The 17,231-nt window shown below is 60.8% G+C and overlaps 1 protein-coding gene across 1 annotated transcript; it reads left to right on the top strand.

Moving 5' to 3' along the window:
- Window positions 1–1,233: 1,233 nt before the first annotated feature.
- ASAP3 (ArfGAP with SH3 domain, ankyrin repeat and PH domain 3) lies at window positions 1,234–17,230 on the top strand (the record flags this gene model as incomplete). The annotated part of the gene is made up of 22 exons (XM_026863464.1): window positions 1,234–1,338; window positions 4,594–4,666; window positions 5,065–5,210; window positions 6,984–7,058; window positions 7,363–7,412; window positions 7,677–7,803; window positions 9,982–10,067; window positions 10,858–10,933; window positions 11,044–11,130; window positions 11,443–11,552; window positions 12,474–12,543; window positions 13,698–13,785; window positions 14,200–14,248; window positions 14,355–14,542; window positions 14,637–14,770; window positions 15,373–15,467; window positions 15,765–15,945; window positions 16,170–16,255; window positions 16,381–16,496; window positions 16,591–16,658; window positions 16,801–16,908; window positions 17,036–17,230. Coding segments are annotated over exons 1-22 (2,247 nt in total), but the record flags the coding sequence as incomplete, so codon positions are not given.
- Between the last annotated feature and the right edge of the window lies 1 nt (window position 17,231).

Genomic DNA, 17,231 nt, shown 5'->3' with positions numbered 1-17,231 from the left:
GGAGCCATTCCCGTGGTGGGGAAGGTGCTGCCGGTTCAGCTCGCAGCCGCCCCTGCCTGCCTCCCGCCCGGCCACGGCTCCCCAAGGCCCCGCTGCGCAGCTCGGCGTGGCTTTGATTTGCTTCTTGGCAAAGGAGATCAGAGATGCAATTGATGTGAGAAAAAAAAAATAGAAAGAAAGGGGAAAAAAGAAAATAGCAGCTCCAACCGCCCATCGAATCCCAGCACTGTGCTCCCAGCAGAGCTGGGAATGAGCTGTAAATCCAGCAACAGGGGTATCAGATGGCCTGGGAGCACCAGGAGTGTTTTCCTGAGCCCGGGATGGGAGCTGGGGATTGTTCCCTGTGGTAGAAGGCAGCTAAACTGGGAGGAGTGGGGCTGCACTGGGTGGTTTTTGCAAATCCAGATGGATCCCGGAGATTTCCCCTGGCTTAGCAATAGCCAGATGCAGAGAAGAGCCTGAGGCTGCACTGGAGACTCCATGAACCCCGCGATCCCCCCTGGGTGGTTAAATCCTCCCCCTGATCTCGGCAGCGTGCCAGGAGGACGCGGGGGCAGCTCACCAGGTTCTTGAAGAGCGCCGTGACCTCACGGGTGAAGACGGCCAGGTTGAGGAAGCCGGTGGAGAGCTCGTGGTTGTTCTGGGAGAGGTGGTTGTTGCCAAAGTTCTCCAGGGCTTCGCTGTACTGCTCCTCATTCTCCACGTGGGCTGTGCGGGGAGACACCGGTGAGGGACACCGGGCGGCCCTGCAGCACCCCATCCCCGGAGATGGTCACATCACGAGGTCCCACCAGCACCCAGAACCCATCTCCCCATCCCTCTGTAGCAAAGCTGGGTTGATCTTGCTGCAGGCACCCTAAACATCCTCCCCAAGGTTCTCAATTTCCCTTTTTACATCTTTTTAAGACAGTTTTTGGCACCCTATCACGTTGCCAGGCTGGCTGGCTGCAAGCACCCATGTCCCCCTCACTGACCAGCACCCACGGCCATCCCACTGTCCAGCAGCATCACCCCAAGCACAGATGTGACCAGCGTTGGTGGCAGATGGGACCATCACAGACCCCGGTGGCCCGATGATGCCCATCATCTTTCGAAGCACAACTCACTGAGCCCGGAGATGTGAATGGCTTTCACATATTTCCTGATCCTCAGTGAGTATGGCTTGATCCCCATCCAGGCTCTGCGAAAGCGAAGAAAGAAAACAAACGGAGCTCGTTAGCCTTGCCAAGCGTGGCCGAGTTCCTGGCCGTGACCGGCGAGGATCTCAGCTCCCCGGTCGCCGCCGCCTTCGCCTCCAAGATGCAGAAGTGCCGGGGGGCGGTGGGGGCTCTGGAGGAGGTGAGTAGGGCCGTGTGTGTGTGTGTGTGTGTGTGTGTGTGTGTGTGTGTGTCCCTGCTTGGGAGCTCCCCACACCAAGACAGCCCCTGGCATCCATAGGTGCTGGTCCAGCACCCATTGCCCACCCCGGGGGGGCACCTCCTTTCCTTAGGCTTCTATTTACTGGGGGTCGCCCCGAGCCCCCCCGCCGTTGCGCTGCGTGCGATTTTTCGGGGCCAAGACCTGCAGAAATGGGCAAAACTCTCCTTTTTAAAAGTTTTAGGGTGCCCCTCTACCCCCACGAGCCAGAGCATCCCCCCGGGGCCGGGCAGAGCATCAGTCCCACGACTCCGGCCGCTATCGAGTCTGTGATGTGATGTGGTGGCCCTGGGGGGTGTGTGTGTGTGTCCCCTTGTGATTAAAGCCAGGGTAGTATTTTTAGCTTTCCCCCCCCGCCAAAATCCCCGACAGTGTTTGCGGGAAGGGCGGAGGTGGCGGGGTGCCTCCGTCCCCCTTCTCCCGCCTAGAATAAAGGCGGTTTCCAGCTGGTCCCGTGGCTTTTGCCAACTCCTCTTAGCGAAGGAATGGCTTTGAAGGGGAGCCAGGGCTGGCGGGGAGTGTGGGGCCCCAGGTGTTGGGGCTGCCGGGATCCCGGGGGGCGGTGGGGTGGGTGTCCCTGGGCTGGAATTCTGGGGACCCACCATGGAGCATCCTGGTCCCCGCCAGCACGTGTTGGCTGCTGCCACGGATCTGCCTCTCAGCCGGGAATGGGGAGGCAGCTCCAGGCAGGAGGAAGCAGCAGGAATTTTGTTTGGCTGCTCGGAGTGGCTGTGGTTAGGGGGGGCGGGGAGAGGGGGAGAAGGGTCCCCCAGGAATGCCATGGGTCTCTGTGGGTAAAACTCCAGTGAGTGTGACTGAGCTGGGAGTTGTGACCATTGTTGTGGATGCCATGGGGGGCACGGCGCTGAGCCCCTGCGCCCCCCACATCCCACTGGAGGCTGTGGGGAGCACTCATGGGGGCTGTGGAGGCAGAACCTGAGGTCTCTGGAGTGGGCTGGAAGGTTGGATCCAGGCCTTGGTGGTTGGAGCTGGACCGGGCACCTCCAGGCCGGGGCAGGGTGACATGGCAGAGGCCACCAGCTCATTCAGTGGCAGAGCTGGCAGCCAGGCTCCCAGCTCACACTGTCACCATGTAAATAATACCGTGTCCCTGCCGTGAGCTGCCCTTTGCACCCAGGGCAGCGCCGCATCCTGCTCCCGGGCCGGCAGCGTCGCCAGCCCAGCCCCTGGCACCCGCGGCAGCTCCTTCTCCGGGCGGCACGAGCTGGTGGCGGTGGGGAGGCAGAAGAATGGCCCCCATTGAGCATCCCGCCAGGGCTGGGCGGGGGGTGGCAGGGGCTGCGCGGGGTCCCCAGGCTGTGAGCCTGGCTGGCTGCGGTGCAGGTGCGGATCTGTCCCTTGCTCCGTCCCCATGGGGAGTCCCTTGTGCTCCCGTCCCCGCTGTGCTGGCATCCTCAGCTTCCCCCGACCCTGAGCTGGGCTGGAGGGTGATGGGTGCTGTGGGGGGCTCCAGACATCACTGTCCCCCACTCTGGAGGCCTGTCCCCAGCAGCTGGCCTGATAACCTTGGGGACGCCAGCAATTCCTGCAGCTGGGGCAGCACCATGCAGTGATTTCCTTTGCATTTACCACCCAGGGCCCAGCTCTGCCTGCCATGTCCTCCATGGTTGTCTCGTGGACCCCTTCCCCAAAGCCCCTGTGTCCTTCCCCAGATTGTTCACAGTCCCTGCTCCGCACTGGCCCTGAGCTGGCACCAGGCTGAGCTGCCCCGTCCTGGACACTCGGAGCAGTTTCTTCCCCCGCTTGCAGGGTGATGCATCCAGAGCATCTCATGCTGCCTCAGTTTCCCCTTCCTGAGGCTATGCCAGTTTACAAGCCTGGAGCATCCAGGTGTCCAGCCTGGGCATCCCCCCAAGGCAGGGGATGCTGCTGCCCCAGCCTGCAGCTCCAGAGAGCCTGGCACACCAGGATTTTGTGCAGAGAGGGGGCATGGGGGGCTTTGGGGCACCCCACCGTTCTAGTTGCATTGCAGGACCCCTCTGGGCTGGGGGTTTGGCTCCTGCCTTGGCCCCAGTGCCCTCTCAGATGGCTCATCCTGGCCAAAGCTCATCCGCAGCATCCCGTCCGACGAGGAGGGCCTCGGAGAGTGGCGCCGAAGCCAGGCTGACCCCGCTGTCAGGAAATCGGCCTTGACATCAGCCCAAAAACCTTCAGCAAGAGCGCGAGCGAGCGAGCGAGCGAGCCTCTTTATTGTAATTCCTCCGCGGTTTCATCCCTCGCCCTTCTTGCCGTTCACGCCCTCTAAATATTTCCAGCCTGTTATCATGCCTCTGGTACCTGCAGCCAAGCCAACCTTAACCCTTTCCTGATGGCTGGGGCCGCCGTGTGTTTGGCTACGGTGCTCTGTGGGCAGCACCACGGGGAGGTTGATGTTGGGTTTGAGCGTGCCCTTGTGCTTGGTGGGCGCAGATGGAGGCTGCCCAGGTAGGGAGGGGCGAAGCAAGGACGGAGGGACCCGGCTGGGGACAGGGAGTGCTCTAAGTGAGGGCAGGAGGCAGCTGGCGGGGGCTGCGGGGAGGCTCACGGTGTTGGGGGCTGCAGCCAAGACCCTGCATGAGCTGGGGAGGTTGTGGAAAGTCACATTCCAGGTTATGGGATTTATGTGATTTAGGTTCTTCTTGGGCATCAGTGGGAGGTGGGTCCCGGTTTTGGCTCTGCTGTGGGCACCCTTGCAGGTCTCTCCCACTGTGCCTGGCCCCGAGCCGTGGGGACACACGCTGGGGTGGTGGGGACAGGCTGGTGTATTCGTGCTACGTGATGCTTCATCCCCTCCTTGGTTGAAACAGGCCAGGGAGGCATTTTCCATGGTTGCTGGAAGCTGCTGGGATGCAAAGAGGCGCTGGGCGTTCTGGCCAAGCCTCTCATCCCCTGCTACTGTCTTGCTCGAACCCGGCCTCTCCGGGGGCAGCCAAAGCCCTGCCTGGGAGCCAAAGCCATGGGGACCACAGGCCTGGCAGGGGACTGGCAGGACGCTGTGACTCCGGCGTCCCCGGGATGCCTCCAAATCCTCTCCCAGCCCTGGGAGCTTGGCTGCTGCCCCACACATCTGCATGGCAGAGCAGCCGCCTTTGCAAGGGCCAGCTGGGCTGGGGGGAGCGGCGGCCACGCTTGGCAAGGCTAACGAGCTCCGTTTGTTTTCTTTCTTCGCTTTCGCAGAGCCTGGATGGGGATCAAGCCATACTCCAGAGGATCAGGAAATATGTGAAAGCCATTCACATCTCCGGGCTCAGTGAGTTGTGCTTCGAAAGATGATGGGCATCATCGGGCCACCGGGATCTGTGATGGTCCCATCTGCCACCAACGCTGGTCACATCTGTGCTTGGGGTGATGCTGCTGGACAGTGGGATGGCCGTGGGTGCTGGTCAGTGAGGGGGACATGGGTGCTTGCAGCCAGCCAGCCTGGCAACGTGATAGGGTGCCAAAAACTGTCTTAAAAAGATGTAAAAAGGGAAATTGAGAACCTTGGGGAGGATGTTTAGGGTGCCTGCAGCAAGATCAACCCAGCTTTGCTACAGAGGGATGGGGAGATGGGTTCTGGGTGCTGGTGGGACCTCGTGATGTGACCATCTCCGGGGATGGGGTGCTGCAGGGCCGCCCGGTGTCCCTCACCGGTGTCTCCCCGCACAGCCCACGTGGAGAATGAGGAGCAGTACAGCGAAGCCCTGGAGAACTTTGGCAACAACCACCTCTCCCAGAACAACCACGAGCTCTCCACCGGCTTCCTCAACCTGGCCGTCTTCACCCGTGAGGTCACGGCGCTCTTCAAGAACCTGGTGAGCTGCCCCCGCGTCCTCCTGGCACGCTGCCGAGATCAGGGGGAGGATTTAACCACCCAGGGGGGATCGCGGGGTTCATGGAGTCTCCAGTGCAGCCTCAGGCTCTTCTCTGCATCTGGCTATTGCTAAGCCAGGGGAAATCTCCGGGATCCATCTGGATTTGCAAAAACCACCCAGTGCAGCCCCACTCCTCCCAGTTTAGCTGCCTTCTACCACAGGGAACAATCCCCAGCTCCCATCCCGGGCTCAGGAAAACACTCCTGGTGCTCCCAGGCCATCTGATACCCCTGTTGCTGGATTTACAGCTCATTCCCAGCTCTGCTGGGAGCACAGTGCTGGGATTCGATGGGCGGTTGGAGCTGCTATTTTCTTTTTTCCCCTTTCTTTCTATTTTTTTTTTCTCACATCAATTGCATCTCTGATCTCCTTTGCCAAGAAGCAAATCAAAGCCACGCCGAGCTGCGCAGCGGGGCCTTGGGGAGCTGTGGCCGGGCGGGAGGCAGGCAGGGGCGGCTGCGAGCTGAACCGGCAGCACCTTCCCCACCACGGGAATGGCTCCGGCGGAGGAGTCGGCTCCCGGAGGGAGCTGGGTCTGTGCACGCCCAGCGGTGAAGCCCTTGGGGGGTCCCATGCTGTTGGGCCCCTCTCGCTGGGCCCCTCTCTGGTCCCTTTCGAATCCCTCCCCAAAGGGTGTTTTTGGCTGCTGGCTCTGCTTAAGGAGGAGATTTATTTCTGCCGCCCTTCCCCCAGCAAGAATTTCAGATTTTGGCGCCTTCCTCTCCCAGTTACCCCAGTCCGGGCCTCCCCGCTCCTCCCTTTCCCCATCCCAGCTGTCCCAGCCTGGCCGGACCCCCGTGCTCTGGGGGGGCTCTGCAGGATCCATCCCGGTGGAGGAGTCAGACCAGTTCCTGGGTGAAGGCAGTGCTGGCCCCCCACCTTCCACCCCACCGCTGCTGTCATGTTCCCCCTGCTCTCCCCAGAGCGGGATTATGTGCTGGGACCTCAACCAGATCCAAAAAGTCAGGTCCCCCTGGAGCTGTCAAAAATGGGGTCCCCCATCCCCCCCAGGAAGGGATGTTCCTGTCCCCTCACATTCAGGGCTGGACCTCTGCCCCAGCATTGGGTTTCTCCCTGGGTGCTTCTGGGGACCAACACCCGTGGGAGCCTTTAAAAGAAATCTGGGTGCAGCGGGGAGGTCCCGCGTGGGCGCTGGAGCTGCTCTCACAGCACTGAAGTGGGGTGCTGCCCCGTGGGGCACACAGAGGGACGCCGGGACCGGAGCAAGCTCGTGCGTCCCCACCGCAGACCCCTGCACGGCCCTGGTGGGGATGGCAGTGGCTGCGCTGCTGTCCCCAAACCCCAGGAAAGGGGGACGCTTTGGGAAGCCCCTTCAACATCGTGGCAGGGTTCTTTGCATCCCGGGGCCATGGAGGGGGCCGGTGCCATCACCGGGTGCTGGGCTGTGGGGGGACAGGGACAGGGACGGGGTGGCGGGGGGGGAGCAGCTTTGGCTTTGGCAGCCGCGGCGCTAGTGTGGTTTGTGGGAAGGGCCCCACGTCAGACATCTTGCAGCCAGCTCCAACAAGCCCCAGCCTGCCCTGTGCCTGGATCCGGCCCTACTTCCAGCCTCTTTAACCCTTCACGGGGCAGCGATGGACCTGGGGAGGGGGACACACATTCCCAGTGCCAGGAAGGAGCTGAGGCTCTGGTTCCTCAGCCTGCCCCGGGGTGGGCACCCCCATCGGGTAACCCCGTCTCTACCCTTCGCAGGTGCAAAACCTGAATAACATCGTCTCCTTCCCCCTGGACAGCCTGCTGAAGGGGCAGCTGAAGGACGGGCGCCTGGTGAGTCCCCTCCAGCGCTGTCCCCAAGGCTCTGGGGCTGCAGGTCACCAGTTTGGGGACACATTGCAGCGAGACCCCCTGCTGTGGGCTCAGCTTGTGCCTGTGGCCAGAAGGAGGGAGCAAGGACCTGGGGCTGGATGGCAGCAGTGAGGGTTGGGAGTGACAGGGGTGAAGACCCGGTGGGGACATCTGTGGTCCCCAGGGAGCAGGGCAGGGTGCAGTGGTGCAGAGCAAAGCCGCTTTGGTGCTGTCGGGTCTTTTGCTTTCCCTGAGGGCTGTCATTGCCTCTCTCCTTTTGCTGCAGGACTCCAAGAAGCAGATCGAAAAGGCCTGGAAGGATTATGAGACCAAAGTGTAAGGAACCTGCTGCCTCCAGCAAAATCCACCTAATCCCACTCTGCACAAAGGTGTTTTGTCCTGGGGCCGCAGCCAGCACCCATTGATGCTGGTTTGCCATCGGGAGGGCTCTGCTTCAGCCTTTCCCAGCTCCAGAGGCTGGAGATGTTTCTCCTGATCCCATCCCCACCATAGCCCCCCCCAGCTCCCTGCCATGGGACGACACCCCTTGGGTCAGGGCTGTCCCCCCCCTCCCCAGCCTGTCGCCATCCTGTCCTGCAGGGGGAAGATGGAGAAGGAGAAGGAGCGAGCCCGCTTGGCGGGGGTCATCCAGGCCGAGCCGTCCGCAGCGGAGGTCGCTGAGGACATGCAGAAGGAACGGCGGCTCTTCCAGCTCCACATGTGCGAGGTAGGGGCTGTGCCGGGGTGGGGGGACGGAGGCTATTTGGCCCTGGGAGGGACACAGGGGACCTGTCTGCTCAGAGCATGGGGAGGTCGGAGCCTGTCCTCATCCCCACATCCAGGCAGCCCTGCGTGGGTGCAGTGCGGGACCCTCGGCCATCCCCATCCCCTTGTGTCCCTGCATGGTCCCAGCTCAGGGATCCCTGTCCTGTCCCTATCGTGGGGTCCCGGTGGGATGTGGCTGTGAAGGGCACCCATGGGTAACCCTGCAGCACCCACATCCTCCCCGCCCTGCTCCTACTCCTCCTCTGCAAAACCAGAGGCTGGCATTTGGGGCAAAAAGTGAGATTTTTGGATAATATCCCTGAGGTTGGCTTTGCACTTTTGCCCCATTCTTAAAACTGCTCTTGGTTTTGGTTAGGGGGGCTCGTGAGCAGCCCCAGATCCCTGAGGGTCCTGGGGGTCAGTACTCAGGAGGTGAGATGGAAATAGGTGAAGGATGGAGACTCAGTGTCAGACCCCCGCCGCGAGGAGGGACCCAGGTGTCCTGGCTCCAGCCACCCCAGCAGCCCCCTAAACCTCTTGAGAGTGACACTGAGCAGGGGGCGAGTCCCCAGCGCGTTGTCCCAGGGGGTTCCCATGTCCCCAAGGGCCAAGCAGTGGGAGAAGCAGGGAGGAGGCTGTGCCTGCCGCAGTGGGGCCGGGGCTGAGCATGGGGCCGGGGAGCTGGGACCCGGCCAGATGAGTCAACTCCCTTGAATAGCACCACTGTGAAATAAATAACAGCACATGGAAACGGTGGAGCTGCAGCCCGGCCGGGGAGGGGCCGCTGCCGGCAGCCCCGCAAAGAGCGGCTGCGTGTGAGCGGGCACATGTGTGTGCGGGCATGCACAAAGGCTGCTGCTGCTTTCTTGGGGAGGCAGCCTGGAAATGGTGGGGGGCAACTCTTCTAGGGGGCTGGCCAGGGCTGGGGCGGGTGTGTTGTGTGTGGGTTTATAAGCGGGTGGTGTTTGCTGCTTCCTGGGGTGGGGGCACGATGTGATTTCACCCCAGGGGTGATGTGTGGGGCGGTTGTATCTCCCCAGTGTGGGCCACCTCACACTCCCCAACTACACGGCCGTGGGGTGGGTGGATGCAGCTGCACTTGTACCTCGGTGATGCTGGGAGCATCCCTGTGCTCGTGGGTCTCAGCCAGCGCTGGCTGTGACCCTCCTCTGCCACCGTCACCCTGGCACGTGGGTAACAGGGCAGGGAAGTCCCGTGGGAGCCGGGCACGGGTCGCCTTTTCCAGCTGGGACTTTGTTCAGGGGGTGCAGCTGGCACCAGGCACCCTGGGGCTCTGGCTTGGGTGCTACGTTGGCTTTGCACCTCCAGTTTACACGGAGCGGTTTAACATCCCTCCCCAGCCCAGGTGACCCCTCTCTGGGCAGCGGGGCCCAGAGTGCCCCAGGGCACCAGGAGGCTCCATCCTGGGGGCTCTATCCTGCCATGGTGCTTCCCCACCACAGAAAGCCCTCGGAGCTCGGGGCTGCTTCCCCTCCCCTCGCCTAGTGCTGGAAACCATCCTCCAGCAGCTGTGCAGGCCGGGGAGGAGCTTGCAGGGGGAAAATTTCTTCCCTCCCTTATTTTGCTTGGGGTGAGCAAGACTCTGGGTCTTGCCTTTTCTGCCTGCAGCTGATGGATGGGTTTGATGCAAAAAGCTGAAATTCCCCATCCCACGGGACACCTCCGCGAGGACGGCAGACCTCCGGGGCTGATGTGCCGCAGGCGCTCGCTGCTTGAAAGCTGATTTTTTGGGAGCAAAGGGGTCATGTCTTAAAAAACATTTGGGCTATTTTTTTTTTTCTTTGCAAGCTGCCTTGGGTTTTGGTTATTTATTAACTCCAGAAGTAATGAGCAGCGGGAGAAGCATGCTCGACTGGAAACCCCGGGGGCCTGCCTTGGTCCTTGAACTTTTCAGGGCTTGGAGGACTTCCAGAGCCAGGTTTTCTGAGGGTGGTCCCCAGTGAGCTGCTTTCAAATCCAACGTCGTGACTCGACTTCTTGAAACCCAGCCAGTGTTTTAACCCTCCTCCCCATGCCGGGAAGGGAGGCGAGGGCCGGGCAGGATCTTGCTTTTTCCTCCAGGGTATTTTCATCCGGGCCTCATCTCCATCACCTAACTGGGTGTCTTCTCCTCCTCCAGTATCTGCTCAAAGCCAGCGAGTCTCAGATGAAGCAGGGACCAGATTTCCTGCAGAGCCTCATCAAGTTTTTCCACGCTCAGCACAAGTAGGTGCCACCTGGGTCAAGGTGGTTCATCCCCGGGGTCTGTTGTCACCCCTGGGACATCCCATGAGGGTCTGGGGGCACCATTTCCCATCCCAGCTCCATAAAGCTGTTGGTGACGGTGCTGGGCAGAGCCTGTCACTCTCTGGTCATAGCTGAGGAGTTGAAACGTGCTTTGTTGGCTTGAGGAGCTGTAAACGTGTCCGTGGGGGCTGGGGGAAGGGGGTTGGCTCGGGATATATCCGATGATTTGGTTTCTGGATAGATTTCCAGGGATGAGTTCAGCCGAGCAGCTCCGCTGTTAGCCGTGGGGCTCATAACAAGGGCGTTCAGAGCAAGGATTAACATCCCCTCGCCTTTCCCGTTGCTCCATGAGGCTGGAGTAGCAGGATGTGGGTGTCGTGTCATCTTCTCCAGCTCTCAAGTGGGGAAACTGAGGCAGGGAGGGGACAGTCATGTTTGCTAAGAACATGGTACTGAGTGTGGCTGAGACCCAGAGACCCACCAGGATCTGGCCTCCAAAAGGGCTGGTCCATAATGGGATGAGCTTGCATCGAACAAGAGGCCAATCCTGCATCCCAAACACCCCAAATATTTGGGGTATCCAGACCCCATGGGCTGGGCTTGGCCTTTGGTGGGATCTCTCCAGGTCCCAGAAGCATCAAGAGCAAGAGCAGCTTCCCAGGGGGGTTGCTATGGTCTCCTGCCACATTTTCTCTAAAAAAACCTCTCTTTTTTTTTTTTCCTTCTATCCTCCCCATCTGCATCTTAATCACATTAAATAAATGCCCAGTTTCTTCCAAGACGGCTGGAAGGCTGCCCAGAACCTCTACCCCTTCATTGAGAAGCTTGCTGTGTCCCTCCATGCGGTAAGGCCCCCCCCGCCTCCATCCAGCGTCGCTCGGACGTGTCCCCCGAGGTGCCAGCCCCTGAGAACGCCCGCATTCAGTGCAGTGAGGGCAGCTGCCTCCCTTTCCAGCTCCACCAAGCGCAAGAGGAGGAGGTGAAGCAGCTCACGCAGACCCGTGATTCCCTCCGCAGCATCCTGCAGCTGGAGAGCAAGGAGGTGAGAGCCTGGGGTGGGCAGGGGGGAGCCGGGAAGGAGGGTCGGGAGGCTGCTGGGTGCTAAGGAGGGGTGAGTGCCCCGGGGTTAGTTGGGCATGGGGAGTAGTGGGGAAATGGGAGGTGGGGACCAAAGGGGACATCCATGGGAGCAGAGCAGGAGATTTGGGTGATACTCAGAGTCTGGGAGGGGATGGGGGTCTCTGGCATCCTGACGGACACTGCACCCACCTAAGGATGGGGGTAGCAGCCACCTCTGCACCTCTTGCTTTCCTTTTTAAATGTTTTTTTTTCCCCCCCCCCCGGGCGAGCTCAGGAAAACCTGAGCAGGAAGAACTCTGGCAGCGGCTACAGCATCCACCAGCACCAAGGGAACAAGCAGTATGGGACGGAGAAGTCGGGATTTCTGTACAAGAAAAGCGATGGGTGAGGATGGGTGTTATTTGTCCAGAGAGCTCCCGGCTCTGTCCCAGTGTTGCTTTGGGCTGGGAGAGCACCATGCCTGGGGGGAGCCCTAGGGCTGGGACATCCCGAGGTGGAACTGTTTGGGTGAGTTTTTTGGTTTGTTGTTTGCTGTTTGACAGGTCTTTGGGTGCAATTGGCCCCATCTGGTCTTAAGCATCCATCAACGCTTGGGGAATGTTGGTTGTTTTTTTTTTTTTCCCCAGGCTGGAGGAGACCTGAGAGCTGGTGGTCAGGGGTTGGTGGGTCTCCAACTGCAGTTGGGGAGGGAGGAGGTTTAAAGGTGGTGCAGGTGACCTTCCCCCATGATGCGCTGGTGTCTTCAGCCCCTTTCTTATCTGAATGCCCCTGGCAGGTTCTGATGCCTGGGGTGCTTTTCCTGGGCTGGGCACAGTGGCTGGTGTGGTGTGGGTGTAGCATCCTCAGATGTGGGTCTTCAGGAACAGCCACCTAGTGCTTAGTTCAGCCTGAAGAGCTGTGTGCAGTGTGGCTGGTGGGAGGGGAAGGAATTCCTTGTTTCTTGGGCATGGAGGGAGAAAGCATCCTGGTGGGATCGTCTAGGGTGAAAAATAAAACCCTTAGAGCTGCAAGGAGGAGATCTCCACCTTTTAGTGGACTTCGGGGTAATGGGCACCAGGTTTTAAGTGGATGGTTATGTGATTTGCTGAACTGGGGCTACCAGATCTGTGATGCTGTTGGCCAGCATGGCCTGTGGCCAGGCCGCTCAGTGGGACGATTTGTGCTCTGTGGGTTACAGGAAGCAGAACCACACGTCCAGACAGCCACCAGGCCTCTGCTGAGGGCTGCTCGGAGTGGTTTAGGCGGCAGATGATGTGGGTGGTCAGGGCTGTGCAATGTGTCCTGAGTCCTCCTCTTCCTCCTCAGGATCCGCAAAGTGTGGCAGAAGAGGAAGTGCGGCGTGAAGTACGGCTGCCTGACCATCTCCCACAGCACGGTGAGGAGCCGGGGGGGCTGCAGTCTTGCCCCTTGAAGTCACCCTTTGAGCCTTGGTACCCGTTGGATTTCAGGTTTAGTTTTGCCCAAACTGCTCACAGATTTGCCTGGCATAAAATTTAGTATGAGCTGGGACTGGATGTATGGAGTGGGGGTCCCTCATGTTTGATAGGTGTCAATGGGAGGGGATGGTGGGTTTGGCTGGGGCAGAGAGGTGGGCATTGAGGTGCCAGACAAGGCCAAAGGGGCTGGGGTGGTTTGGGAGGGGAGGTGCTGCCCCTTGGTGGTGGAGGCTGAGAACTGCAGCGGGGCCAGAGATGGCAGCTCAGGGACATCTCCGCGTCCTATCCGTGCTGCAAAGGGTCAGAGAGGGTCCCGTTCACGTGGTTATTCCAGGATGGACCCTCTGGGAGTAGTTGTTGTCCCACCAGAGTTGCTGTTGCTTGGTGATGCCAGCGGAACAGGAGCCAGCAGTGTGCCCAGGTGGGCAAGAAGGCCAATGGCATCCTGGCTTGTGTCAGCACTGGCGTGGCCAGCAGGGACAGGGAAGGGATCTGAGCCCTGGGCTCGGCACTGGGGAGGCCGCCCCTCGCTGAGTGGGTTCAGTTTTGGGCCCCTCACCCCAAAAAGGCCATTGAATGACTCGAGCGTGTCCAGAGAAGGGCAACGGAGCTGGGGCAGGGTCTGGAGCACAGGTCTGCTGGGGAGCGGCTGGGGGAACTGGGGGGGTTCAGTCTGGAGAAGAGGAGGCTGAGGGGAGACCTCCTGGCCCTCTGCAACTCCCTGCCAGGAGGGGGCAGAGAGGGGGGATGAGTCTCTGGAGCCAAGGCCCCAGCGCCAGGCCCCGAGGGAATGGCCTCAAGCTGCCCAGGGCAGGGTCAGGCTGGCTCTGAGGAAGGATTTCTGTGCAGAAGGGGCTGTTGGGCGTTGGAATGGGCTGCCCAGGGCAGGGGGGGAGTCCCCGGGATCCCTGGAGGGGTTGAAGAGTCGGGCTGAGCCATCGCTGAGGGACCTGGGGGAGTTGGGAACGGTCAGGGTGAGGGTCATGGTTGGACTGGAGGATCTACAAGGTGTTTTCCAACCCAGATGATTCTATGATTCCATCACACCCCTTTCCCAGTCCTTTAACCTGCCTCTTGTCCTCGCACCTGGCAGATAAACCGTCCCCCCGTCAAGCTGAACCTCCTCACCTGCCAAGTGCGACCCCACGCCGAGGAGAAGAAATGCTTTGACCTGGTGACGCGTGAGTGCCCGGAGCGGGATACCGGAGCTGGGGTGGGTGTGTTTGACCCAGAGGTGGCCAAGCTGCAGATGGCAGCTCCCTTTTTGGAGGAGAACATCCTGAGCAGGTTTTCCCAGAGGCCGTCTGCCCTCTGCCAGCCCTGCCACAGCACCTGGGCACCCTTTGCCCTTTTAATCCAGCTCTGGGCATCTCCCCAGCTGCCGTTGTGGAGGAAGGACCAACCTCTCCAAGGAGATCTAGCAAGCTCAAGACAAAAAGAGGTTGCAACGGGGCTCGGGTGATGGATGAGTGACGTGTAGTGATTTGATTTTATTTTAAAGCAGCCTCTTTGGAGTAGTTTCAGCACCTTCCTGTGGTCTTGGGTATCCCCAAACCCCTCTATTCACCTTCTCCCCCATCTCCCCATCCCTGCAGACAACAGGACGTATCACTTCCAAGCGGAGGATGAGCAGGAGTGCGTTGTGTAAGTGCTACAGCCCATCCCCACTCCTTGAGGTGCCAGATCCTGCTCTGCCTTCCCCATCCTCCTCCTCTGCCTCCTCCTCTTGACAAGGCTCCCTCCTGCCCAGGTGGGTCTCGGTGCTGCAGAACAGCAAGGATGAAGCCCTGAGCAATGCCTTCAAGGGGGAGCCCAACGGTGGCGGGGCGGCGGCGGGCAGCGGGGCGGACGGCGGCGTGCAGGAGCTCACCAAGCTGGTCATCAGCGAGGTGAAGAACATGCCAGGAAACAAACAGTGCTGTGACTGCGGGGCCCCGGGTAGGTCAGGGATCAGCTTGTGTCCCCTCCGGGTGTGGGTTGGGTACCCCGGGCTGGGTGGTGATGCTGAGCCCCACGCTGCTCCTCCCTGCAGACCCCACGTGGCTCTCCACTAATCTGGGCATCCTGACGTGCATCGAGTGCTCCGGCATCCATCGCGAGCTGGGTGTGCATTACTCACGCATCCAGTCCCTCACCCTGGATGTCCTCAGCACCTCTGAGCTGCTGGTAAGCTGCTCCTCGAGCTTGGAGATCACCCTCTGCATCTCCCAGACTTCCTGGGACACAGCATTCATCCCTCCTGCTCCATCCCTGGAGGAGGCTGCCCAGGGAGGGGGGAGTCCCCATCCCTGGGGGTGTTTAAGGGTCGTTTGAATGAGCTGTTGGGGGATGTGGGGTAGGGGAGAACATTGTAGAGTCGGGCTGAGGGTTGGACTCGCTGAACCCAAGGGGCTTTTCCAATCTGAATGATTCCGTGATGATTCTGTCATCCCACCTGTGCCCAGTTTGCTCCAGTGCTCGCAAACTTGCCTCAGTTTCCCTAGTGGCAGTTAGCAGCCCCCAGTGCGGTGGTCTGGGGGCTCTGCAAAGCCTCTTGCTAAACACGGGGAAGGGGGATGCTGGCAGCCCCTCAGGATTTGCTCCCTTTTAAAACAGATTTCCCCTGCCATGAAAAACGTATCATCCCTGGGGGACATGCTGCTCTGGGAAGGTCCTGGGGGGTCCAGTGGATTCCTTCCCTCTGCATCCAGGATGGGGATGGGGATCTGACAGGGGCAGGGTGAGTGTGGCCGGCAGGGCTCATCTCCCCCATCCCTCTCTCACCACAGCTGGCCGTCAGCGTCGGAAACACCCGCTTTAACGAGATCATGGAGGCCACGCTGCCCGCGCAGGACTGCCCCAAGCCCTCGGCCAGCAGCGATATGTGAGTCGGCCACTGGCCAGGGGGCTCGGGGTGAGCTGGGAGGAGGAGGAGGAGGAAGAATGCACAGTGCATGGTCTGCCCTCGTCCCTGTGCTGCTGCCCATCAGCTCTGAGACAGCCTGGGAATGGGAGACGGGGGATCCTACTGTCACTGCCGGGATTTTGGTGGAGATCTGCACCTTTTTTTAAGGCTTCCCCCTGATCCTGAGGCTTCAGGAGGAGACAGGAGCCCAGGGTGCCTCCAGCTGCGGTGGGGATAAGGGGGGGGTCTGGTCTGCATGCCTGTCCCTTCCCACAGGGCCGCCCGCAAGGAGTACATCATGGCCAAGTACATGGAGCGGCGCTATGTGCAGAAAAGTGGCCGCGACGATCCCTACCGCCTCTGGGAAGCCATTCGCGCCCGTGACCTCCTGGCCCTGCTCCAAGCCTTTGCCGAGGGCCACGATCTGGCCAAGCCCCTGCCCAGCCCCGAGGGCCAGGTGAGCCCCATGCTGCCACGGCCACCCCACTCTTTCTGCTGAGCAGCGTAAATGGAAATTTTTTTCCCCCCTCTGGGTGCCCATGCTCAGGGTTTTCCTGGCCTTTGGGTGGGGATGTGCCCTTGGAAAGATGAGCATCCTCAGGCCCAGCTCTCTTCCCTTCATGTTGGAGAAGATGAAACATCCTTGGGTCCAGCTCTCCTCTCCCTTCCATCTCTTGGCAGGACCCAGGTGAGCTGGCGTTGCACATGGCCGTGCGCCACGCCGACAGATCATCCCTTCCTCTGGTGGACTTCATCATCCAGAACGGGTGCGTCCCCAGGTGCTCGAAGTGTCCCCTGCCCGCTCCCCTACAGGGAGGAGGTTGCACAAACGCGGGAGACTGATGCTCATGGGCTCTTGAGCCTTGAATTTCTTGCCACTGACCCTGTGCAGGGGGACACTGGACCGGGTAACGCAGGACGGGAACACGGCGTTGCACTACGGCGCGCTCTACAACAAGCCCAACTGCCTCAAGCTGCTCCTGAAGGGAAAAGCCGCCTTCACCACAGGTATGGGGCTGGGGTGGGGGATTTTGGGGCTCTCTGGTAGGAGAAGAGCGGCGAGGCCGTAACCTGGATCTGGCCCCTTTTGTCCCTCGGGCAGTGAATGCGGCGGGCGAGACGGCTTTGGATGTGGCGAGGAGGCTCAAGCACACCGAGTGTGAAGAGCTGGTAGGTGGGATGGAGGGATGGGGGAGATGCTCAGGCTGGGGTGAGGGGACTGAAGCACTGGGGGAGGGCTAGCATAGAAGTGGGGGGCTGTCAGAACTTATTCCCCGGTGCTGAGACCCCCCTGACCTGCCCTGTCTGGCAGCTGGAGCAGGCACAGGCAGGGAAGCTCTCCCTGCAGATCCACGTCGACTACGACTGGGACCCCCCCCAGGAGTTCCCCTACGACAGCGAGGACGAGCTGGAGGAGAAGGTGCCTGTGGGATGGTGGCAAGTGGGGGGACCTCATGTCCCCAGCAAGGGCGCTGGGGGGGTGCAGACCCTATTGGGGGGGGCTGACAGCAGCAGGGGCAGCCCTGGAGCCAGGTTTCTTCCCCCAGGTGAGCCCCCTCCAGCGCTCCTTCAAGGGCACGTCGCCACTGGCCGCCAGCCCCCCCCCCGCCTGCCCCCAGACCCGCTGGAGCTGCATGGGGATGGACATCACCAACAAGACCTACGAGAGCATCCTGGTGCCCTCGCGCCCCGCGCCCCGCCGGGCCCACAGCGAGGAGATCCCCCCGCCGCTGCCCCTCAAAA

The sequence above is a fragment of the Athene cunicularia genome, assembly GCF_003259725.1.
Source record: "Athene cunicularia isolate RWA chromosome 23 unlocalized genomic scaffold, athCun1 chr23_part2, whole genome shotgun sequence".
Taxonomy (NCBI): domain Eukaryota; kingdom Metazoa; phylum Chordata; class Aves; order Strigiformes; family Strigidae; genus Athene; species Athene cunicularia.
The sequence above is the reverse complement of the archived record's forward strand: the minus strand, read 5'-3'. Positions and strand labels throughout refer to the sequence as shown.